This window comes from Hirundo rustica, chromosome 27 (assembly GCF_015227805.2).
Source record: "Hirundo rustica isolate bHirRus1 chromosome 27, bHirRus1.pri.v3, whole genome shotgun sequence".
Classification (NCBI taxonomy): Eukaryota; Metazoa; Chordata; class Aves; order Passeriformes; family Hirundinidae; genus Hirundo; species Hirundo rustica.
Window position 1 is genome coordinate 2,853,908 of NC_053476.1, and position 24,458 is coordinate 2,878,365.

The 24,458-nt window shown below is 59.1% G+C and overlaps 3 protein-coding genes across 4 annotated transcripts; all 3 read left to right on the top strand.

Annotated features, from left to right (window-relative positions):
* The first annotated feature begins 215 nt into the window (after positions 1-215).
* Positions 216-1,410, top strand: HCRT (hypocretin neuropeptide precursor). The gene is made up of 2 exons (XM_058423680.1): positions 216-288; positions 786-1,410. The coding sequence occupies exons 1-2, from the start codon at positions 220-222 to the stop codon at positions 1,227-1,229; spliced, it is 513 nt and encodes a 170-aa protein (XP_058279663.1). The 5' UTR covers positions 216-219; the 3' UTR covers positions 1,230-1,410.
* A 510-nt stretch (positions 1,411-1,920) lies between these two features.
* KCNH4 (potassium voltage-gated channel subfamily H member 4) lies at positions 1,921-11,304 on the top strand. Its single transcript, XM_040087074.1, has 16 exons — positions 1,921-1,996; positions 4,466-4,699; positions 4,837-4,965; positions 5,114-5,256; positions 6,164-6,407; positions 6,608-6,765; positions 7,077-7,284; positions 7,410-7,604; positions 7,793-7,992; positions 8,352-8,601; positions 8,706-8,920; positions 9,862-9,900; positions 9,995-10,362; positions 10,506-10,609; positions 10,711-10,775; positions 10,861-11,304. The coding sequence occupies exons 1-16, from the start codon at positions 1,921-1,923 to the stop codon at positions 11,302-11,304; spliced, it is 3,072 nt and encodes a 1,023-aa protein (XP_039943008.1).
* A 637-nt stretch (positions 11,305-11,941) lies between these two features.
* RAB5C (RAB5C, member RAS oncogene family) lies at positions 11,942-23,860 on the top strand. 2 transcript variants are annotated; one of them, XM_040087129.2, is made up of 6 exons: positions 11,942-12,045; positions 19,827-20,070; positions 21,073-21,224; positions 21,509-21,631; positions 22,349-22,442; positions 22,834-23,860. In XM_040087129.2, exons 2-6 carry the CDS (start codon positions 19,905-19,907, stop codon positions 22,947-22,949), a joined length of 651 nt encoding a protein of 216 aa, XP_039943063.1. In that variant the 5' UTR covers positions 11,942-12,045; positions 19,827-19,904; the 3' UTR covers positions 22,950-23,860. The 2 variants fall into 2 exon arrangements, with proteins under 2 accessions (XP_039943063.1, XP_039943064.1); XM_040087130.2 differs by lacking the exon at positions 11,942-12,045 and adding an exon at positions 12,280-12,384.
* The last annotated feature ends 598 nt before the right edge of the window (positions 23,861-24,458 follow it).

The window sequence follows — 24,458 nt, forward strand, 5'->3', positions numbered from 1 at the left end:
CATTAGTGCCAGGCACCCCATCCAGCGAGTACCCTCACAATGGGGAGCTGCAAATGAGGGGAAAGGCCTGGACGGTCTCCGGGCTACCGGCCACAGCGCTCCCACGTCTCCCAGAGACCAGTTGCTCCCTCTGCCCCAGTGGTATTTTTGGCAGCACTATTGTGCTGGGCCCTATAAAGTGGCAGTGGCAGTGCAGGGTGCTGTGCTGTCGGCTGCCCGATGGGACATGCCCCAGAGCCGCTCGGCCACCTGAAGACCCCAGGAAGGATGGAGGTGCCCAATGCCAAGGTGGGGCTGGGGTGCTGCAGCCCTTGGGGACAAGAGAACAGCGATGGGTGGGAGGTCGGAATGTGGGGCTGGGGCTGTGGGAGGGCCTGGCTGGTTTCTTGGGCAGCTCTGAATATGCAGCAAATCCCCGGGACTCCCTGACTGTAATCAGCAGGCGATGAGGGGAGTGCTTGGGAGGGAGCTGGGCATGCAATGCCTGCTGCTTTCACTGCTTGTCCCGTGGCACTGGACAGCGAGGGAAGGGTGTTTTGCTACAGCTGCTGCGTGCCGGAGCAGGGCAGGGGTGCGGTGAGAACACCTGCATCTGGCTGCTGGTTGGAACACAGGTGCGGGTGCTGTGATGCTCCAGGTGCACCTCGGGTGCGGGGCTGGGCCCCTGCGGCAACAACCAGGGCAGGGGGGAGTTGAAATACCAGCGAGCACACCACGGGGGACAGCCCTGGGGCCGTGCAGTCCCTATCGCTGCCCCGCACTAACGCTGCCCGTTGCTCCGGCAGCCCCGGCGAGCTGCTTGCCTCCTCCTCCTGCTCCTGTTTTGCTCCCTGGCTGCTGCCCGGCAGAGCTTGCCCCACTGCTGCCAGCAGAAGACCTGCTCCTGCCGTGTCTACGACCTCCTGCACGGCATGGGCAACCACGCCGCTGGCATCCTCACGCTGGGCAAGAGGAAGAGCGTCCCCCTGGCCTTCCAGAGCCGGCTCTACCGCCTGCTCCACGGCTCCGGCAACCATGCTGCGGGCATCCTCACGATGGGCAAGCGCGGGCAGCACCCTGGCACCGCCTGCCGCGACACTTTGGGCTGCCCTGCGGGCACGGTCGCCCAGCCGACAGCGGTGCCGCGAGGTGCTGACAGCGGCCCCGACGGCCCCAGGGAGTGCCAGGGACACTCAGGGAAGGACCTGAGCACGAGCCAGGCCCAGGGAGCTGCAAGGAGCTTTTACTGAACGGGATGGGGGCGGCGCGACAGGGAGGGGATCCCTGGCAGGACGGACTCCGGGGACACACAGCCGGAGCTCAGTGTAAATAGCACTTTTAGATACCTCCTCCCAGCCCTGGCCCTGGCCCAGCCTGCTCAGGGCACCGCGGGCACCGCGGCCTTTTACAATAAACGGTAGCCTGATGTCACCCGGCTCTGTTGTGTCTCTGGGGAGGGGTCGGGCCGGGGCAGCTGCCGGAGCCGGTGCCTTCCTCCGCGGTGCTTGGACCGGGCTCATCTGCGGCGCCTGCACCGGGGCGTGCGCTGGACCAGCTGCCTGGGCGCAGTACCAGGACAGAGGTTAACCGAGGTGTGCGGCGTCCTGCTCCTTCTGCATCCCCCGTGGGCCCGGGGGGACCGGGAGTGAGAGCCTCCCGGTGCCTCCCGGTGCCTCCCGGTGCCTCCCGGTGCGGCGGCTCCAGCGCCGAGCGGGTCCTGTCGCCACCAGCCCAGAGCCCCCCCGGGTCAAACCGCTCTACCCGCGGGCGGAGAACCGTGCTCGACGGTGCCGAGGCCCCTCCCGGTGCCGGGGCGGGGCGGAGGCGGGGCGGGAGCCCCGGGCGGGCCGGTTTCAGCCCGCGGCGCTGCGGAGGGGCCGGGGGCGGCGGAGGCAGCCCCGCCGCCGCAGCCCCGCGGCGGCCGGCCGCTCGGGCGGGACCATGCCGGTGATGAAGGGGCTGCTGGCGCCGCAGAACACCTTCCTGGACACCATCGCCACCCGCTTCGATGGCACACGTAGGGCTGGGACGGGACCGGGGAGGGACCGTGGCGGCGGCGTGGGGGGGACAGCGGGTGGGGGGGAGCGGACAGCACGGGGCTCGGCCCGGCCCCCCAGAGCCGGCGCCTCGGCCGGGCGAGGCCACCCACGCGCTGTACGGGGACCGTCCCGTATCTGGGCTCGGTGCTCCGGGACTCCCCGTGCCCGTGTCCCAGGCCCCCGCCCCGCGATGCTCTCCCCGCTCCCGCTGCCGGTGCCGCTCGGTGTCGCCGCAGCCGCGCTCAGCACCAGGGACAGATCCCGGTGTCTGCGGGAGCGGAGCGCGGGGCCCCGGGACGGGCGAGGGAGATCCGGGGAGGGCACGGTCGGTCTCAATGCGCCCGGGCAGACCCGGGATCCCCAGGCCCCCGTGCCCGAGTGGTGCCCGTGTCCCCGGCCGCTGAGTTCCTCTCCGTGTCCATGTGCCGGCATGGACCGAAGCCGGGACGGGTGATGCCCGGGCGCCACATGCCAGCTCCAACACGGCTGGAGCCGTGAAGCCACCCGAGGACAGGCCGTGTTCACGACTGACCTCAGCTGCCCTTCCAAAACACCTGGAGTAGGTGTCTCCCGGGGCAGTTGCCTGCATGGCGAAGCATCTCCTCCCTTGCTGGGAGCGACTGGCATGAAGATGGCACTGGGAGCCTGCAGCCACCTCCCAGGGCACCACTGAGGCACTTGGAGCACTCCGGTGCATGCGTTTGCTGAGATGCTGATCTGTCTCCTGGCCTGCAGTGACACGAGGCAGCCATGGTGGTGCAGGGGATCATTTGCCCAGGGAAGCTGAAATTTGGGATTTTACCCTTGGGGCTGCAGTGTGTGAGAAATCTCTCTTCCCCGACTCTGACTGAGCTTCGCCTGGAGGTGACAGGGCAGAGCCACAGGTTCCTCATGATGGTGATCCCACTGTCCCTCCGGAGGGACAGAGCTCCTGGATCAGGCTCTCCAAGGGAAGAGTCCCCAGTGAAGCTCCTGCAACATTATGACCAAGGCCTTGGGAATTTGTCCCAGAGAGCCTGGCTTTGCCTCCAGTGCCCTGGCATTCCCCTGTCCAAAGCTGCCCAAGCGCCTCCGGGCACTTTTAAACAGTGTGGGGCTTTGCGGGTTTGATGTGCCTCTTATCGGCTTTATCTGCCATGGAGAGGGGTTTAACGCAGTGATACCCCGTGGGGAGTTAACCCTGCCTCTCCCGGGCAGCCGCTGCTCTGGGCCCCGGGGCACCCGGCCTGGCCCACTGGCCACCATGGCTGGGGTCTGCCAGGTCTGCCAGGGCCACATCCTCCAGCTCAGCGAGCCACTCCCAAACGCAAACCCTTGTTTTCTGTTCTAATAACACATCCTGGATATCACCATAATCCCGGCTTCCCAGAGCCAAAATCTGGCCTTAGTCACAGCTTCAGGCTATTTTTGCTTCTCCGAGCTAATCCTGGGCTGAGCCGTGCTGCGGTGGCCCCACGGCACCCCCATCAGCCAGGGCTGCCTGCGGCTGCCTCCCTTCCCTCCCGCAGCCTCTTGCTGCCTTTGCCTTGCCCTGGCACCACTCTACCCACGGTATGGGGGTGCTGGCATCACTGTGGGCTCCTTTCTTCCGTGAGAGGGGGCAGAGCACATCTACCTGGTCCTGGCTGTGTGGTGCAAGGGTCCCGTGCTGGGCACCCACCACCGGAGACCATCCTGGGGCTGGGAATACCCTGCTCTGCCCACGCTGTGTTCCACCACAGTCCATGCCAGCTGCACACCCGCTTCCTTGGCACCCTGCTAACCCGAGCCCAACTGTCCCGCTGGCACTGTGGGGCAGGACCTACGGCTGGGGGGCTGAACAGCTGTTCTGTGACTGGGCAGGGCATGGGGCTTGCGAGGACTTCCCTGTGGCTGGTGCCACCTCCCGCCACCAGTGCTGGGTGATGCTGGAGAGGCTCTGTGCTGCTGAGAGGCAGAGGACGCTGTAGTTCATCTCTGCCTCGTGGCAGCTGGGCACTGCCCCTTGACTTCCCCTGGGCTCATGGCTTTTCTCCCACGCTCTCAGCTGGTGCCCCAGCACCCCACACCTCTGGGGATCTCAGCACCACAGCTGGGCACCCCCGGGCTGGACATGCCCAGCCAGGAGCTGCTGCTCCCACTAAGCTCCCTGAGCCCCGGCGGAGCTGGAGTGGCAGATGGTGAGGGGGAGGCGTGAGCTGCCTCGCGTGGGTGATGGGGGCCGAGACATGGATCTGGGCTCCTTCCCCTTCCAGTGCATGGGGCTGGGGTCCTGCCTGCGCTGGGACCTTGGGGGTAGCAGGACAGGGGTTGAGCAAGCTCTGGGAGCAGCTGTGGGCAGCCAGCAGCCAGATGGAGATGTGGCTCCACTTCCCAGAGGGACTCGTGGAGGTCCAGGAGGGCTGGGCTGCTGTTTGTGCCCTCTGAGGTGGCCCCAAGGCCTCGGGGGCAGCTGTGTCTCCTTTCAGACAGCAACTTCATCCTGGCCAACGCACAGGGCCGCTGCGGCTTCCCCATCGTCTACTGCTCTGATGGCTTCTGCGACCTCACCGGCTTTGCCCGCACTGAGGTCATGCAGAAGAACTGCAGCTGCCGCTTCCTCTGCGGGGCTGAGACCAGCGAGCCCATCCTGCAGAGCATCGAGAAGGCACTGGACAGCAGGCAGGAGTATCAGACTGAGGTCTGCTTCTACAAGAAGAGCGGTGAGTGGCACAGGGGGTTGGGTCCCTGGCCACAGCTCCATCTGGGTTTTGATCCTCTCATGGCCTCATGGGCCTGGGGGAAGCTGCTGAGCGGTGCGGGAGCTGCCCTGCCTTCACCAACTCTATCCTCCATCCAGGAGCTGCCTTCTGGTGCCTGCTGGACATCATGCCCATCAAGAATGAGAAGGGAGAGGTGGTGCTCTTTCTCTTCTCCTTCAAGGACATCACAGAGAGCCGAGGCAGGAGCTGCCCTGGTGACAAGAAGGGTGAGCCGTGGCTGTAGAATGGGGATGGCATTCAGGGAGCAGCGTGTGCGGTGTGCACGTGGGAAAGGGGTTGCCTGTTCCCTGGTGGGGAACATGTTCACCCACGGCACAGCACTCTCACTAACTCAGCATGCATTTTCCACTGCAGAGAAGCAGAGGAGTGAGAAGCAGAAGAGCAAGAAGCCCGGGAACTCACACCTGAGGGCTGCACGGAGGCAGGGCCGGACCATGCTGCACCAGCTCAGCAGCCAGTTTGTCCGGAGGGACCGTGGCGAGATGAAAATCAACCGTGTAAGGACCTGGAGGATGCTCAGTTTTGCCCAGTGCCTCCCATGCTGGGGCTGTGGTGAGCTGGCAGTGCAGCAGCTCTCCTGAGAGCAGCCCCCAGCAGAGCCCAGCCTCACTGGGATGCTGTTCCCATGCACATCCCTCCCTGGCCTGCCAAGTACCGAAATGCCCCCCAGCTCTGGCAGCCACGCAGTGGCCAGGCTGCTTTTGTGTTTGATTGGCAGCAGAAGCACCCAGCGGGTGCCCAGAGCTTGCTGCTGAGACAGCAGAGCTGGCAGCTCTGGCAGAGCTGTGCTCTCCTCAGGCACTCGCTGTCAGGAAACCCCAGTGCTGGCTCTGAGCACAGCCATGCCAGCTCTGAGGAGTGCCAGTTACCAGGGTGCCAGAGCTGAGGAGCTGCCCGATGGGGCAGGGACCAGAGTCAGTTGTGTGCCAGCCCCTTTGTGTGGCTGCTGTGCCCAGTACAGGGCACCACCTGCAGTTGTGGGGCCAGAGAGAGGATCTGAGAGCTGCTGGGTCCCAGCGCTGATGAGCAGGCAAAGGATATCAGCACACCAGTCTTTGACCTTCAGGGATTTGGGTGGGATGGCCTAGCTCTGCCCTCACCTCTTCCCTCCTCTGCCCCAGCATGTGACTTGGCACCTGAGATGGTTCCAGGCAGCAGCTGACATTGCCAGGGGACTACTGTTAATAGCAATGACGTGTTAATTGATGTGCTGTAATTGGGCATTGTGTGCGCACCTCTGAGGGCGACCACAATGCAGGAGAAGGGTGTCATCACCCTGGCATCAGGGGGTACCAGCTAGCTGGTTGGCAGGACTCAGGAGAAGGGGTGGCTGTGCTGGCCTTTACCCCTCGTGTGGGATGGCCCCTGCACCATCCCTGTACCACCCCACGATTGCTCCCGCAGAACGTGTTTGAGAACAAGCCGTCCATCCCTGAGTACAAGGTGGCCTCGGTACAGAAGTCCCGCTTCATCCTGCTCCACTACAGCATCTTCAAGGCACTCTGGGACTGGTTGATCCTGCTGGCCACCTTCTACGTGGCTATCACCGTCCCCTACAATGTCTGCTTCACGGGCACGGACGACAGTCTCTCAGCTGCCCGCAGCACCATCGTCAGCGACATCGCCGTAGAGATGCTCTTCATCCTGGGTAGGTCTGTGTGCGGGGCTGAGCGCTGATCCAGGAGAGAGGATGTGCTGGGGCAGCGAGGAGGGGTGATGGAGAGGGGAGTTGGGATTGCTGTGCCCCTGCTGTCGGTCCTGGGCACACCAGAAGTGAGACCAATGTTGGCCGTGGCTCTGCCAGCCGCAGAAGGGGTGGTGAGGGCTGATCCTGCTCTCCTGGACTAGATATCATCCTGAACTTCCGGACAACGTACGTGAGCCAGTCGGGCCAGGTTGTGTACGACCCTCGCTCCATCTGCATCCACTACGTGGCCACCTGGTTCTTCGTGGATCTGATCGCTGCTCTGCCCTTCGATCTGCTCTACATCTTCAATGTGACCGTGGTGAGTGCTGCTGGCACAAACGCAGCCTTCGACAGCAAAGCTGCTGCCCACCCCCCTGCCCCTCTCCAACACCCACATCTCCTGGGGATATTTGGTGCCCTGACAAGCCATAACCCTGGCTGCCGGCTGGGTGTTGGGCACAGGGGTGCAAGGCTGATCGGGGATGAGCTGCCTCCGGCTTGCCCTGTAACCCATGACCCTCCTGGCAGCCATGGGGGTGGCAAAGCGTTCCTGCCCCGGGGACGGTGTTGGGGTCTCTTCTTGTCCCTGCCTGCAGCCCCCCCAGGTTCACCTCCCTGCCTGCCCCCCAGACCTCACTGGTTCACCTGCTGAAGACGGTGCGGCTGCTGCGGCTGCTGCGGCTGCTGCAGAAGCTGGACCGGTACTCGCAGTACAGCGCCATGGTGCTCACGCTGCTCATGTCCATGTTTGCGCTGCTGGCGCACTGGATGGCCTGCATCTGGTACGTCATCGGCCGCAAGGAGCTGGAGAGCAACGACCCCCGCACCTGGGACATCGGTGAGCGTGGGGTGGGGACACGCTCAGAGCGCTGGGATCCCCCCTGTGCTGTGGGGCAGCAGTGCCAGGGGTGCAACCCTCACAGCTGGCTCCTGCAAGCACTAACCCCGGGCTGTGCTTGGCAGGCTGGCTGCACGAGCTGGGCAAGAGGCTGGAGGCTCCCTACATCAACAATTCGGTGGGGGGCCCCTCCATCCGCAGCGCCTACATCGCCTCCCTCTACTTCACCCTCAGCAGCCTGACCAGCGTGGGCTTCGGCAACGTCTGCGCCAACACCGACACCGAGAAGATCTTCTCCATCTGCACCATGCTCATTGGGGGTGAGGCGAGCAGTGGGGCTGGGCAGGGCGCTCACCTCGGGCTGCCCAAAGCGTTGTGTCCCAGGCAGGGCGCTGGGGGAGGTGATGGGCATGTGAGACGGCCCTGGGCTGGGATCTGGGGAGCTGTCCCCCCGTGCTGTGCCCCCAGCTGCCCCTCGCTGGGCCTGACGCTGCCCTCCTGCCCCCAGCGCTGATGCACGCCGTGGTCTTTGGCAATGTCACGGCCATCATCCAGCGCATGTACTCCCGCCGCTCGCTCTACCACACCCGCATGAAGGACCTCAAGGACTTCATCCGCGTCCATCACCTGCCCCAGCAGCTCAAGCAGAGGATGCTGGAGTACTTCCAGACCACCTGGTCGGTGAACAACGGCATTGATGCTAATGAGGTAGGAAGTGGTGGTGGTGGCGGTGGCTCGGCCAGGCCCCTCCAGCCCTGACCTGTAGCCAGCACGGGAGCACTGGGGCTGGCCGGGCCAGCTCAGAGTGGTGCTGGAGGGACCGGGTCTGGGGCAAATTCCTGCCAGCACGGGGAGCAGGACAGGCATGTGGAGCAGAAGCAGCTGATCGCCACAGGGCCCGCCTCTGCCAGTCGGGGCTGCTGAGCACTGCTGAGACACCAGGGCAGCTCAGCAGCCAGATTCCCCGCTCCAGAGGAGGACCTGCCCCCTAGGGCTGCCAGGCTGCAGGAAAGCTGCTCGCCGCTCCCTGCTCCCCGTGCCCAGAGCCCCGGCTCCTCTCTCCCCAGCTGTTACACGACTTCCCCGATGAGCTGCGTGCGGACGTGGCCATGCACCTCAACAAGGACATCCTGCAGCTGCCCATCTTCGAGACGGCCAGCCGGGGCTGCCTTCGCTCCCTCTCGCTCCACATCAAGACCTCATTCTGTGCCCCTGGGGAGTATCTGCTGCGCCAGGGAGACGCGTTGCAGGCCAACTACTTTGTCTGCTCCGGCTCCCTCGAGGTGCTGAAGGACAACGTGGTCCTGGCCATCCTGGGTGAGGGCAGGTGGCGTGGGCTCTGCCCCAGCCCTCCCTGCTGCCCGGCAGAGTGAGGGGCTCGGGGCTCGTGTCACTAGCCCAGCCCTGGTCCCTTCCTGCAGGCAAAGGGGATCTGATTGGAGCCGACCTGTGCAGCACGGACCAGGTGATCAAGACCAATGCAGACGTGAAGGCGCTGACCTACTGCGACCTTCAGCACATTGGGCTGCGTGGGCTCTGTGAAGTGCTACAGCTCTATCCTGAGTACGCCAGCAAGTTCACAGCTGACATCCACCAGGACCTGACCTTCAACCTGCGGGAGGGCAGCGAGATGGAGGTGGGTGCGTGTCCTCCTTCTCAGGCCCCTTCCTGTCCTCATGGCCCCGGGGCTGGGGCTGCGCGTGGCCATAGAGGCGGAGTCTGTGCGCTCCCTGCTCGCAGTCCCCAGGCTCCACAGCTGGGGCGGGGGCTGCAGCTCTGCCACCCTGGCATGCAGGTACGTCCTGGTTCTGTGCATCTTGGGGAATTGGCAGAAAGAGCATTTGCTAAGCAGGAGGCTGAGGTAGATGGAAGGCTTGGAAATGGGGTTGGAGAGAACTGGGGGGGTACTGCACAGCAGACAGGGCAAAGAGCCCCCGCGCCACCCTCCCCTGAGTGCAGCACACAGCTGGGGGCTATGGCTTAGTCATGTTGATGGCTCCAGCATCCAGGGGGATGTTCTGCTGCAGAAATGGCTCTGCTGCACTTTTCCTCCCCTGGTACTGCTGAGAGAGGTTTGAACCTCCTCTGGGGCATCTCACTGGTACCCAACTTCCCCCCGAGCCCGATGGAGGTGGTGCAGGAGGTCAGTCTCTAGGTCCCAAACAGTCCTACCAAGACCCAACCATGTCCCTAACACAGGAGGGGTGTAAACAAACCAAGAGTGAAGAATGCCAGGAGTGTACACCAGGTTTTGCACCTGCATCACAGTCCCCAGAAGGCTGCAGGCTTCAGACAGAGCTGGTGCTCTGATGACTGAGCCAGGGCTGGGATTTGGGGTGCAGGATGCTCAGGCAGAGGTCGGGCAGCTCTTCATTGACGTGGCAGCAGCAGAGGAAGGAGAGTGGGTGAGGGGTTGTGGAGGCTGGTACTGAGGCTGATGTGTGGGGCTGAGGAAGGCTTGGTAGTCCAGGGGGGCACTGAGAGGCTGGGGGCCCTGCAGGCCCATGACTGGTCCCTGTGGAGCTGTGCAGGGGCTCCCTCCTGCTGCTGAGCCGGCACCGTCTGCTCTCCCCGCAGGGGCTCTGCCGCTACTCCCGGTCCCCGAGGCTGTCGCAGGCGCCACAGGTTCGTCCCTTGCCGAGGCCATGGGGGAGGACGGGGCAGGGATGGCTGTGGCTGGGACCAGTCCTGACCTCCTGCCCGCCTGCAGCCTCGTCCGGAGAGCGGTGCTGCCCCGGAGAAGCCCCTTCCCTCCATTGTGGAGGATGAGGAGGAGCCCGACGAGGTTTTCCAGCAGTCCCCTGCCGGCACCTCCCGCCGCAAGCTGCTGCTACCGGCGCTGAGCAGCTCAGGGCGCCGTGGTTCCCTGAGCAGCCTCCTGGGCGACGAGCTGTGCCCGGCCTCGGCCCTGCGGCACAACTGCCGCTCCCCAGCCCGTGGCAGCCGCGGCCGCAGCCCCTCACCGCAGTGCCGGAGGGACACCCGGCTCCCGGAGCGGGATGGTGGCGTCGGCAGGAGGCCGGCCAAGCTGCTCATCCCCTCCCTGCACACTTGCGGCCCGCCCGACCTCAGTCCCAGGTACGGCTGGGAAGTGCCGGCGGCTTCTCCCGCTGCTGCGGGTTTGTGCCAGCCAGGCTGCGAGAGGCCCTGGGGGGCAGCTCGGGTGGTGGCAGAGAGGTGACGGGGTGACGCGGGGCAACCCTCACCCCCTCCTGCTGTAGAGTCGTGGATGGGATTGAAGACAACGGAGGGACTTCAGAGTCACAAACCTTCTGCTTCAACATGGACCCAGCGCCGAGTGCGGCAAGGGACTCCCCCACCTCAGGTACTGCCGGCAGCTGCGGAGCGAGGCCAGAGTGCCAGCCCTGGGGGTTTGGCAGGGCATTCGACCACTGTCTGTGTCCTCCCCAGCAGGGACTAACGCAGACGGCCCAGCCCTGGTGATGGAGGCAGAGGAGATAAAGCAGAACATCAGCAGGCTCAACCAGGAGGTGTGGTGGGGACCAGAGGTGGGTGCGTGTCCCCAAAAACCCCGGGGTCATCTGCCGATGCTCACCGCTGCCTGTCCTTTTCCAGATCAACCACCTCAACCAGGAGGTTTCGCACCTCAGCCGGGAGCTGCAGAGCATGATGGAGCTGCTCAAGGGTCACCTGGGCGCCCCGCAGCCCCCGCCCTGTCCCTGCCGCCTGCCTGCGACCGTCTCGCCGCCCGCTACCCCGGTGCCCCCCTCGCCCCCGGTTCTCCCCAGTTCCCTCAGCTCCCCCACCGCCAGCCCCCGGGCCAAACGCTGCCCCGTCCGCAGCCGCTCTGCCCACGCCGCTGCCCTGTACGCCTGGGTGGGCGCCGAGGGGCCGCGCCCGCCGCGGGGGGACACCCCCGGCCCCGACCCTCGCCGGGGCTCGGACTCGCAGCCGGCCTCGCTGCCGCCTCGCTGCGCCCGTTCCTTCCCCGGCTGCTCGGCCGGGGCTTGGCCTGGCACCCGCCTGCAGCCGCGATCCGGCTCCACCATCTCCCACTGACCCCGCGGGCAGCGGGGGCACCCTCGCCGTGCACTGCGCTCCCTTGAGGGACTGTCCCCGGAGTTCCCCGGGACGCCGCGCTCCGAGCGCTCGCAGGGATTTTGATACGGTTTTATACTCTTCGCCCACGGGGCCTTTTCTACAGCCCGGCAGCCCCGCCCGGGGTCCCTCGCCTGCCCGGGGCCGTGGAACGTGGCGGGGCAGCGAAGCCCCGGGGGACTCGCGGGGCCGGGAGCGGCGGGGATCGCGCGGGGGATGCGCGGGGGATCCGTAGGGATCTCTGGTAGGGTCTCCGGCTTGCCCCGGAGTCACGGCCGCTGCCGCCGCTCCGCGGCTGTATTCCGTGTTATTCCGCCCCGCCTCTCCCACGCTCCCCGCAACACCGAGAAATAAAGGCTCTATTTTTCCAGCCCCGGCTCCGATGACTCTCTGCCCGCGGTCGCCCCGCCCTGTCCGGGGCCCCCCCGCGGGTCCCTCACGGGGCCGGTCGCACCGGGACGCCCCCGGACCACAACTCCCAGCAGTCTCCGCGGGGTGCCATGACGTCACCCCAGCCCACCGGGGCGGGGGCCCTAAGGGGCGTGGTGCGGGTGGTGCGGGGCAGGTGATTGACAGCTGTGTCTGCCTGTGGCCGGCGAGCGCGGGGCGGAAGGGGCGGTCGGGTCCGGAAGCGGAACGGGTAAAGGCGGAAGTGAGGGCCGGGGCCTGCGAGACGCACCGGCGGGAGCGGCGCTGCGGGCGGTGAGTGGGGTGGCGGCCGCTCGTTTCGCCCCGAGGTGGTCGGGCCCGGCCCGAGGGCGTGAACCCGTTCCCCGGGATCTCGTCCGGCCGAGAGCGGCAGCCGGGCCCCGCCGCTTCGGGGCCCCTGTGGCGGGAGTGGAGCGGGGGCTCGGTGGCGCCGCTGTGCCGGGCGGGGCGATGCTGGGGCTGGACCGGACGGGCGCCGGCGGGGCGGGGGCTCTGGGCGGCCGGGTACCCTCCCTTCTCGCCGTGCGCCGGCCTAGCGGGGCCCTGCGTGTCTTGCGAGGTGGGGGAGCGGCGCTGCCGCGGGGCACCGGCAGCTCCGGCCTGGTGGTACCGGTGTGTGCTGAGCGGTAACGGGAGAGGAGCCACGCTGGGTGGGGGTAGCGACACGGCTGAGGGGACGGTGCTCGGTTCGGGGCAGATGTCCCGGCGGCGCTGTGGGCTCTCGGGTCAGGCAGGAGCGAGCACCTGCAGCCGGTACCGTGTGATTGTCTGGGGGCTGTGCCCCAGTTCCCGTCTCTCACAGCCGTGACTGAAGTTGAATGGGATTGGGGAAGGTGTGCTGCCGGCACAGAAGGGGTTTTCGTGGTGGGATCGTATTTTGTAGTAGTTGCTCAGCCTCTGAGGTGGGAATAGATACTCCAGGAGCTGGGAAGCCCTGCTGGGTTCCCAGGAACTGCTGAAATGAGGGAGGTGACTTGGTTTGCTGCAAATGAGCTCCAGGGAGGCAGTCCTGGGTCACTGCTGCTGCAATGCCCTGTGCTTCTCGAGGGCCCTTGTGAAGGGAAACCCACGGTGCTGTAGGGCTCTGAGCAAGGCTCACGGCCTGCAAGGATGTTTGGTGGCTTGTCTGTAAGGGAATCTCGAGCAAGGCTGTCCCTGGATCTCCATCACAGCGGGAGGGACTCTGGTCTGTGAGCTGGGAGTGCGATGGATGTGGGATCCTGGTGGGATTGCACCAGGAGCGCAGGTGTGAGTGTGAGCAACAGGTTTGCTTGCTTTGGACCTCATCCCTGGTGATGCTCAAGGTGCTGACAGAGCTCCTGGGGCTGGGCAGGAGCTGTGAGTGGTGCTGTGACCTGCAAGCAGCCCAGCTCAGCCCTGACCCCGGCCCAGCTGACCTTTAGTTGCTGCTCTTGGATGTGGCTGTTGGAGCTCTGACCTTGGCTGTTTTCAATCCTGTAAGGAAGTTGGAGAGGAGAATATGTCGAGGGACTATTTTAAGTCTGGTGTGGAACAACTTGCATCTGCTATTCTTAGCTTTTTGTGTGGAGGGTCAGCACACTTGAGCTGCCCTGTTTACAGCCTGACATCGGGCCTGTGCTCTGCTGGGGCTCCTGAGCCGGCTCTGAGCCTTGGCTGGGGCCAAAAAGGCAGATTCAGTCCAGTTGTGTTGACATGCCATGCAATCTGTGTGAGCTTCCTGGAAATACCCACTAATGTCCACTACTGCCTTGAGTCTGAAAGTCTTTTACATTTCTTTTCAGCTCACCTGGATAACAAGATGAAAGAACTATGTCTGAAAAGGGCTAAGAATTCAGGATAGTACCTGTAGGCAGCAACAGGACACTGTTGATCTCGATGCATTCTTGGAGTGAGGCAAGCAGGTGAAGCAGGAGCCTGGCTGGATCTGGGAGGTCAAGGCCAGGAATGCTTGGGGTCATACCTGAGTCTGTGTTGAAATTACCTCAGACCCCTCACGAGTCACAACAGTTTACTGGAACAGTCAATACCTTCAGACCAAAAGTCTGCTTCTGGGGTCACCTTTTCTCCAAAGATGCTCTGGCTGATTTAGCTGACACTTGGTTGCAGGTTGTACAGGCAGTGGGGGGTTCCTGTGGGCTCTGTAAGGAGGTGCTGATGCCTCTTCAGGTGATGGAACAACCCAGGCAAGGTGAGATGGACTCTTGGAGAGGGTTTGAGTTACTGGAGAGCGTGAGGGAAAGGCTGGCTTGGCATGTGGATATGAATATAGTAAGATAAAACATTTATCCAGTTTTGCATTAGCAGAGTACACTTTGCTTTCCTGTGAAACCAGCGGTGTGTTGGGCAGCGTGTAAAGGAACTGTGGTGTGTGTGTGCTTGACCAAACCTCATTGTTGTGCTGAGATGTGGGATTATCTCCATCACAGCAAAGCTCCTCTGCATCTCAGCAGAGCTCGAGGGTTGCTCTAGGCCCTGCCAGTCATCAGCTCTGGATCCAAACTTCTTCAGCTGCTGCACAGTTAGTGAATGGTGGTCATGGCATCTCCCTGAAGAGGGAGGGGGAAGGAATGCCAAATGCTTTCAGACACAGGAAATGAAATGGGAACGCTTCTAATGAAATGGGTGTAGCCCAGAGTATTCCTGTCAGCAGACTTTAAAGAGGATAGAATGTAGAAATGTTGGAGTCAGCTGTTTTCTTCCCTTGGGGTATGAAGTTTGCAGCCTCTTATGCAAGTCCCGAGAAGTTGTCGGAATAACACTGAAAACACTCTAGACACTGTCCAGAAACAGGGAACCTTCCTGGATGTGACAGTACTGGGGAGGTATAAAATTTGTCTCAGTTCTGGGGGGAATGCTGTCCTCCCTTGGAGCCCAGGGATGAGCTGCTGGAGCAACCCTGCATAAACAGATAAGAAAACACTGGTTTTCATGTTTGCTTTGGTTTGGTAGTGCTCCAAATAAGGAGCTGCTTGAGGCAGGAGATCTTTGTGCAGTCTGGGAAAGATATTCTGAAGGTCACAGATTCTTTGCAGTGCAGGTGGCAGTTTGCTGTTTTGCACTGCTGATGTTGCCTTCGTGCTGACTGAATAGTGGGTGCTACCCAAGGCATGTGTTGCTGAGTGTCTGGTTAAAGTGAAGCTGTGTCTGTTGAGGGCATCTGAGCAGGAGTCAGTGTCAGGAGCAGGAGTTAAACAACCTTGGCTGAAGAATTAAAACCTCGATTCTTTTGTTCCATTTGAGTCAGTCTGGGCTGCATCCGTGAGTTGATCCTCCACCCTTGCTGTGCCAAAGTGGGTGAGGGCTCCAAGAGGGAGCTGCTGTGGGACACGGAGCTAGTGGGCAGCTCATGGGAGATGAAGGTGATGTAAAACTCTTCCACAGAAGTCTGTGCTGGACGGATTGTCACAGCAGGGTGGTGGCCTTGAAATCTCTGAGGATAGAGTTGTTTTGGAAAACAGCTGGCTGCTGGGGCTGGTCCAGAGGCCATGGATGTGCAAATGTCAGGAAACAGATGTGTGTATCAACTGCACGAGAAGGAGCTGATACTGGTTCAGGTCTGTAGCTGAATAAGTAGTTCAACTTTGGAATGGAAATCTTATTTACCTCTAAATTAAGATGAGTGTGTCCAAGTCTTTGTGAGTCTTGGGTATGGGACTGCACAGAGGAGTTGTTACACTATCTTAAGTTAGTCACAGCCATAGGAGTGCTGCTGAAACTGCTGTCTGAGCTGATTTGGGTCTGTAAATTTGCACTTCAGGGCTGTAGTGCAGCTCCTGCCAGCTGAAGTGGAGAGCAGTTCCTGAGCTGCAGGCTGCATCCTTGCTGATCAGGGCACTGAGGGCTCATTCTTTGGGGAGGGAGAAGGTAGGAAGGAGAAGTATTGAAACCTATAAAACTTGATGGGACTGAGGGTCTGTAGGTTGAGTGTTTCCTGGTTCATCTCTGTAACAGCTGGATCTGTTCCTCCCTTCTGTGCAGCCTGGACCCTCCTGCAGTCAGGCTCAGGAAGTTCGTTCTTTTAATCATATTGATGAGTTGGAATATTGGGTTGATGTTCCCTGCTGTGCTGGCCTGGGTCAGTGTGGTCTGTGTGTGGTTTTGGTGGGACCCACACTTTCTGCTGGTCCTGCTCATGGAATTTGCTCCTGACTCCCTGTCCTGGAGCTGACTGTGCAGCCCTGGGCCAGCTGCCCGTGCAGTGTGAGGTGAAGCAAAACCACTGGGTAACTTCAGGGCTTCCTTTGCCAAGGAATTCATGTAACGCTGTCAGCTATTTAACGAGATAAATACTTCACTGGGGCTTTTGTCTTGAGTATTTTGGTTCTAAGCCAACAAATCCCCAGTGAAGCAACTCCTTGCATAGCTGAGAGCAGCAGCAGTCCTTTGGGTAACCAGAGTCTTCAGGCTTGGGTTTCTAAATATCCTCAGCTTTCAGAGTAGCCCTTGCTACTGGGTGAACACAGGGCAAAAATATCGGATTTTCTAACTTCTGACACCTTAAATGAGCAGCTTCCCTGTGGTGGGGTCTCCTGCAGGTGTTAACGTGGGGACTGACAGTGATTCCCCTGTGAAGATTTGTGTTCTTGTTGTGGGTAGGTTTATTTGAAATGGACTCTGGTGCTGTTTCCCAACATCCTGAGATATCTGGAGAATGGTCTTGCACTTGGGCAGGCAGGGAGTGCAGCAGCCGTGGCATGTGCTTTCTCATTTAGGGCGCTCAGATTCTTGAATTTAATATTCCTGGCTGTGTACAGCCCCCTCCAGCAAACCCTGGCAGGCAGAGGAGAGGTTGGAGGGGCACAAATTGCAGAAGTGATAGACCTGGAGCTCTCACTTGTGGGACAGCATCAGGAACTGGTACTTGACTTGGATCTCAAAGCAAACAAGAAACTACGTTAAGAGTTCACAATAAAAAAAATCAGTGCTTTTGCTGTGGGATGCAGAGCTCCTGTGTATGCTTCAGTGAGCAGGAGGTGGGTAGGGCAGGTAAACAAACCAGCATGAGCCTTTTCATGGGCCTTATGATCTCCCAAGTGCTGGGTTTCAGTAGTTGAAAGAAACTAGTAGGAAAATGAATGCTTCTTAATCTTGATTGAATGAGTACCCCACCATGCCCTTCCTTTTCATGGTCTTGACAGCTTGAAAATTAGCATGGCAGGCTGGGACAAGCCGGGACTTCAGCTGCTTTCCCTTGTCTGTGTGGTGTTGCTGTGGTTATTTTGGTCTGCCTGACCTGTGGCTCGAGTGTCAGTGCCGGGCTTGTCGTGGGGAGCAGGAAGGGGTGAATTCCCTGTTCTCTGCTGGGAGAGGTGGGAGGATGAACAGCTCCCCAAGCACCAGAAATGGCTTCATACAGCAGGAAGCACTCCCTGTCCCTCAAGTTGTGTCCACTGGTGGGTGCAGGCTGATCTAGCACAGGTTCAGGCTGTGTGGTTCAGCCACTGTTCCCTCTGCAGAGCTGAGTTGTGTCTGGCTGGAATCCTCAAACACGTTGGCACTGGCAGAAGGTGCCTGTCCTGCCACGGAGCGTGCTCGCTGTCTGCAGCATTGGTGGGCACTTCCTTCCTCCTGGGACCATCAGCTGGTCATCCAGGGCTTGGGTATGTCCTTAGCCCAAGGCCATCAGTGACCAGTTAGGGTCTCTAAATTCCACTCAAAGGTCTGAAAGATATGGCAACTTCTCATGTGACCGTGAAGCCATATAATCTTGTATCAGACCACCCTCAGAGGATGATCTGGTTCTCCATAATTGGAGCAGTCAAAGCTCTGGCTGCTGCCCTGCCTGCACTGACCAGTGTCTGTCCACGGTGTGCTCAGCATAGATGTGCTCACCTAATTCTGTTGGAGTTCACATAGCACAACCAGATGGCAAAATGCATCAAGATCTGTGAAATATAGGTCAGGCTAAGACTTGAGGATGTCAGCATGCTCATTTCCTTGTTTTGCTCTGGGAATCACCACTATCAGATTTCGGGAGGCCTTAACTCAGACACACTGTGATTCATGCAGTGTTTGTGCAGAATGTTGGTGTGGAGCTGATAACTGGGAATTATAAATACAAGGTTAAACACGGCTGTTCCCTTGCAATTTCCCTTTAGAGGGAAAACTCTAAAAGGTGAAGTCTCTTCAGGCTGGTAGAGATGCTGAGCCTCTTGAACCTGGCAGTGACCAAGCTGCTCCTGGCCAGAGCAACCAACGCTGCTCCCTCACCATCCAGTAAAGCCAGTTGTTGGTTTGTTTCATATCAAGCTTTCTCATCCTGTCCGTGTTTGCCCTTCCTCAGAAGAGGGAGGGGAGTCCTGACCGTGCTACATGCAAGGACACAGCTCTGAATTACAATATCTTCACTGCTTAACCCAAGACTGGACTCAGAGCAATGGCTGGCTCTGGGTCCTGAAACACCCCACAGCATTTAGAAGTTTTACTCCCTGGTTTCTGTCCTGCCTGCCAGCTCCGGGGACTGGTACTGGCTTAACAGCTGGTGCCAAACTGCCTCCTGGTCGGAGCAATTTGAGGTGAGATGCCTCTAGGTCAGTGTAGGCTCAAGTGCTTTGTGTTGTGTAAGCTGCTGATTTTCTCCAGTTGCTGGCACTCACAGGCTCCAGAGTAGCTCTGAAAGGGCTGGAGGTTCCCCATCGAACTGTGGGATTGTTTGAACTTGAGGCATAGTTAAAGTAACCTCAAGCAGTCACAGCTGGAGAGGCCTTGCCCTGGAAAGCAGCTGTTTGAAACTCTCCCCTGTGCTGAGTAGGCTTGAGCCTTCTTCACAGGACTCTACTCCAGTTCAACCTGTTTTAAACTTCTTATTCATGGATATCTAATATTTGCTGGACAAAATGCAGGTTTTACATAGTTTCTATGGGGATACCCTCAGGACAAGGAGAAATTGGCTTTTGGGGCATTTTCTTTCAACAAACAGCCTGCATTGGGACGGTAGAAGCAAAAGTGGTGATCCAGAGCAGATGCAATCAGCTGTAGCATTTATCATCCACAGGGAAGTGGGAGTTGTGAAGGGTACAGGAAATGTGCCTAAATCTGTAACTGTGTACTTGGAAAGCATTTCTGTTCCCTGCAGTCAGCAGTGCTTAGGGAGGCGCTGGGATTCACTTGTGGGTAACTCAGGATGCAAATCAGCTTGTCCTGCTGTTCCTGCCATGGTTTTGTGCTTCTGCACCACTCGGGAGGCTGGTGCTGGGGGCTGGTTGGCAGTGCTGATCTCAGGGGATGCTGTCTGTTCGTGCTGGCCTTGAGCAGTCCATGTGAGGAGTGTGGCCAGTAGCCTGATGACCTGGAATGCTGTGGGATAAGGGTGCTGAGGCAGCGGGATGGGTGTGGGAAGCATTAGGTGCTGCCTCTGTTTGGCTCGGGTTGGGTGGTGATTCCTGGAGGGGGGAGCTGCTGTCAGTTTCTGAGGAGACAGCCTGTGCCCATAGAGCAGCTGCTGTCAGGTGCCTTTCTGAGGTGAGCACCTGCCTGGCTCCAGGGCTGTCCTTGAGCCCTCTGGGAGGTGCAGAATGTTGTGGTGTAAGTGCCCCAGGACAAACAGACGGCTCTAGAAACTCCTTTAGGCCAAACGCCTCGTGACCTCCTGCCACTGTGGCACTGGGATGGCTCTGTAGAGCATTGATAGTCTGAAGCTGCTTCCTTGTGAACTGGGGAGAGGAGGAGGGAGCTAAAGGTCAACCTCAGTTACCTCTGTGAACTGAGTAATTGCTGTTTGAATAGACAAAGCTCTATCAACACCCATTGTGTGCTGGGTGCTCCTTACCTGCCTCACCCCAGCAAGGTGTGTGTAACATCCATACAGGGTGGAAGTGCTGGAGGGCCCGCTGGTGGGGAGGAGAGCTTGTATTACCATTACCTCTTTTCCAGGGAGGCTCTGCAGACTGAGATCCTGCTGCAGGGGCTGCTGCCTGGCAGGAACTGCTCTGTGGTGCTCACAGCTGATAACTTTCCACTGTGGGAAGGAACCACCAGCAGTCTGTGCTGATGGTGGCTGCAGATCAAACCACCCTCTAGAACTGGTACAGCTGGTCCCTGAGCTTGTCACTAACTCTGACCTCCTCTTCCAGTTGCAACCTGCCTACAGGTGGTTCCAGTGCAGAACCTGCAGCATCCTTAACTCTCGGCACTCCTGCACTTAGCCCACAATGGCAGGTCGAGGTGGAGCTGCCCGACCGAATGGACCAGCTGCTGGGAACAAAATCTGCCAGTTTAAACTTGTCCTCTTGGGCGAGTCAGCAGTGGGGAAGTCCAGCCTGGTCCTGCGCTTTGTGAAGGGGCAATTCCACGAGTACCAGGAGAGCACAATTGGAGGTGAGTGCCAGGCACCAGATGCCTGTGGCCAGGAGGTGCTGACCTTGCTGGGGCAGTCTGGGTTGTCAGAAGCAGGACTGGCTATTTTGGTCTGGTCTGGGATTTTTGCTATAAATAGAGCCAAACAGTTAATGCTTTAACTCTTGGTTCACAATTTGTTTGTTGGTGGAATGATCAGCGCAGCAGAGAATAACACTATGGCAACCCCACGCTTTGCCTCTGAGGCTTTGTTTCCAGTGCCTCAGCTCCAGCTTCTAATTGGAACTGAGGCCTCCAGCTTCGTTTATAGCTCTTAATTATCTTTTCAGACCATGACCTGGCATTTGGGAGTTGTTTCTAGCCTGGTACTGTTAACTACTTTCAGAGTGCTTTCAGGTCTAGTAGTTTATTAGCTTGAAATCATTAGCACAGCATCAGCAATCAACCAAAGGCTGGTTGGCACGTGGGTCTCTGAGCAGCAGTACTGGGGGATGTCCTGAGAGAGGCTTGAGTTGTCCCTCTCTGACCTGTGCAGGGAGTAAGCACAGCTGAAAGTGTGGCTTACTGGCAAGCAGGGCCTAATTCTCCTCTGTGGAGGGCAGTGCTTTGCCTTTTTGTATCTGAGACCTGTGCCTTTGTGCTGAGTGTGACACAAGGTGTGAGACTCACTGGACAAGAAAACAACCAGTTACTAAACTGGGGAGTGTGGTGTAAGTGAATGTGGCTGAGTTTGGTGCTCCCCAGCTCTGACCATGGTGGTGCCACTCTGTGATCCCTGTCAGGGGCTGCTGGGAGGGTCTGGCAGTGTGGATGCTCCAGGGGCCAGCTGCTGCCTGGGCCACCTTCCTGTCGCTGTGTGGAGCTTCTTGGTTCCTGTGAGCGGGGAGTGTGACACAGCAGAGCTGCAGCTGCCACAGCGAGTGGCACTGGCCTCTCCAGGGCTCAGCTCGCTCCCATGCAGCAGCAGTGCTGCGCTCTGGGGCCCGTCCCTCCGCAGCTGAGGCAAACCCCCTTCTCTTGCAGCTGCCTTCCTAACACAGACAGTGTGTCTGGATGACACAACGGTGAAGTTTGAGATCTGGGACACGGCGGGGCAGGAGCGATACCACAGCCTGGCCCCCATGTACTACCGGGGGGCTCAGGCAGCCATCGTGGTCTACGACATCACCAACACAGTGAGTGTGGGCAGGGCTGGGGGGCTGCCAGGAGGCTCCCGGTGCCCTGGGAGCGTGTCTGGGTCAGAGCCCTGCAGGTACCTGGCTGTGGGTGCCAAGTTCTTGAAAACTGCTCATGGCTTCTTCCTCAGCTCCGGCCAAGGCTGTGAGCTGATAAAGGATCCTGCTGCCAAGTGCTGCAGAGGCAGAACGCTTCTCACAGGAAAGCCTTGTTCTAATCATATCTGCCCTGTGGATTCCTACATATCTGCCCTTCCTGACTGCTGCCTCCTGTTTGTTTGCAGGACACATTTGTACGAGCCAAGAACTGGGTGAAAGAGTTGCAAAGGCAGGCTAGCCCCAATATTGTAATTGCACTAGCAGGAAACAAGGCAGACCTTGCTAACAAGAGAGCTGTGGACTTCCAGGTGAGTGGGAATCCAGAGAAGTTGTTGCACGTCAGGAAAACATCTTTTTGCTTAAGTGAGGGAGATGGTGGCTGTGTAAAAGATGCTTTGAGGGAGAATGAAAGTGAGTTTTTCTGCTGAGGGCTGCAGGATGCCACTGAGCAGGGTCTGTGCCCTGCCCTTCCCTTGCTTCTGTCATAGCACATGTGGCCCCGGCTGGTGAAAGTCCTGGTGAATGTGGAGGAGGAGGCCCACAGGGCACAAGCTTCTGTCCTCAGCCTCCTTTGCTGCCTTACTCGTGTGGGGATGTGCAGGGTGTGAAACAGCATCTTCTGGGTACGAGACACATGAGGAATCATTCCTAGCTTGTTCTCTGCTCCTCACGGCTCTTACCTCATCTGAGGCTCAGGAGAGGTTCTTACCCAGCCCTCGCACAGGATTGCTTGTGCTGCTCTTGCGATGGGTGACGCGCTCCCAGCTGACCCAGCTCCCAGGCGCTGTGTGTGCATGTGGCTCAGTCAGGCTGTGCCCCAGCTCAGCTGTGGGATCCTGGCCATGCAGGGCTGCTGGTGGAAGATGTCCCTGAGTTGTGGAGGCCGGGACAGGGGAGGGAGTTTCTGGCCCAAGGTGGGACATAGCGTTTCTCCAGCAGTTAGTGTGTTGGCAAGTGAAGTGCATGAAGTCTGCTTGGGCCTCCTGGCAGGCTGCCTTTAGCACTCTGATGTGATTGTTTTGTAGGATGCACAAACATATGCAGATGACAACAGCTTGCTGTTCATGGAGACGTCAGCGAAGACAGCGATGAATGTGAATGAAATCTTCATGGCAATAGGTACGGCCTGTGTGTAGGGCTGGGGTAGCTCTGAGCACCAGTGCTGCAGCCCAGGACGGTCCTGTGTCAGCCAGGGCTGGTGGCTCTTGCTGGGGCAGATGTCCAGTTTGCCACACTGGTGTCACTGGTGATCCCTGAGTGTGTGGAGCCTCAGCCTTGCAAAGCTGGTTCCCTGTGTCTGGGGTGGTGATGGAGATGGGAGCAGGTCTGCTGCCAGCCAGAGCCAAGGATGGGTTGGTTTGGCATGCAGTGCAAACTGCACCTTTGTCCTGTCCCAAACTCTGTTGGCAACGAGGGCTCAGGCTGGAGCAGGCTGAACCCAGCCTGGCGTGTGCAATGGGAGGAGGTCGGCCTCTCCGGATGACCCTGCTAACATCCTGTTTCTTTCTAGCCAAGAAACTGCCAAAAAATGAACCCCAGAATGCTCCTGGTGGCCCAGGCAGGAATCGGGTGGTGGACCTTCAGGAGAGCAGCCAGCCAAGCAGAAGCCAGTGCTGCAGCAACTGAGCAGCTGCTGCGGCCCGCGAGCCCTTGGAGGACGTGACTGGAACCCACGCTAACGATCGCACTTACCGTAGGGCGGCTGCTGCCGGCGCCGCTGTGATTCTCCATCCCTTTCTGATCATAGGCTGGAGGGAGTTCTTCCACCTGCACCTTTCTGTACAAATACTAATTCAATTCTAAGTCTTAAGTCACTTTTTTAATATATGAACTTCTGCTCTTCCCTCTTCCTGGTGGTGGTGGATGCAGGACCTGGTGTCTGCCCAGCCAGCGTGGCCGTGCCGCGGGTGAGGCCAGCAGCACCCAGGTCCCACAGCACTGTAGTTCACTATGGGAAACAAAGGGATATCGGGACACGTGTTTAAAGTTCCCTGTCTGTAAGAGCTGAGGCTGATCCCGTATGATGCGCCCAGAACAACCACTAAACTGTAGCATTAGAGACAAACTCCGGCTCTTGGGCCACTTATTGACCAAATCAATGATGAGTATTTGGGGTGGGGCAGAGGGAAGCAAAACTGGTTTCTTCTGTATTTTGTATTGTATGTTTCTCCATGTAACCAATCAGTATCTTGTCAATATAGTACATCCAACGAGCTGCCTGTTGTCTTTCTTTGTGTTGGACTCCAGCATGCCAACTCTTCTTTTCTCTCGGTTCTGTCGTAATGCACTAATCCTGTTGCAACTTTTGCAAAAAAAAAAAAATCTTGTATAGAAATTTGTCCTTTTCTTGATGGTTGTGATGCCACTAATATTGTTAACCCTGCTCTGGTGGGAATACACAAGGTTTACTGATGTACAGAGGTGGGGTGGGGGAAACCTTGGGTGACCTGTCGGTGGGAATGACATGTATTGCAAAAGCCTGTAATTCCACAAAGAATGAAGGGAGGTATTAAATGGCTTCTGTTGCCAGACTCTAACTGATGTTGGCTGCTGCCTAGTGCCTAATGCAGTGTCTTATGCATCCTGGTATTTAAGAGGAACTGTTGACTTAGTCTTCATCACAAACTTCAGTTTTGTGTGATTAAAACAAAATTTTTATAAACCTATCATAACAACAATGTTCATGTTTCTTAATGCAGTAACGCAGCAGGGACCGGACGCAAGCACAGCAGTTCTGGTGGAGCTGTGCTGGGCTGCTCCTGGTATTCCTGCACCTTGGCAGAGAAATGGGGCCTTTCCTTCCTGAGGAGGGAGAAGTGGGGCTCCTGGGCTTGGGCTGTGCAGCTGCTCTCCTCACAGCGATGCTGCTGGTGCTCACTGGGCTTCAGTGTGCTCGAGGAAGCTTGAAGGAAATTGTGGGAATTATTCTCTGCTTGATACTTCTGGGGAAACTCTACAGTGCAAGCTGGGAAGAGGTGGGGGAATGGTGTGTGGAGGAGCTCTGCTCTGCAGTGGGACAGGCTTGGGATGGTGCTCCAGAATTCATGAACACACTGCCTCTGTCCCTGGAGCACAATGGCCTTGGAAGATGCCACTCTCCTGTCACTGCTGCATGGACTATGAGACCCCAGCACT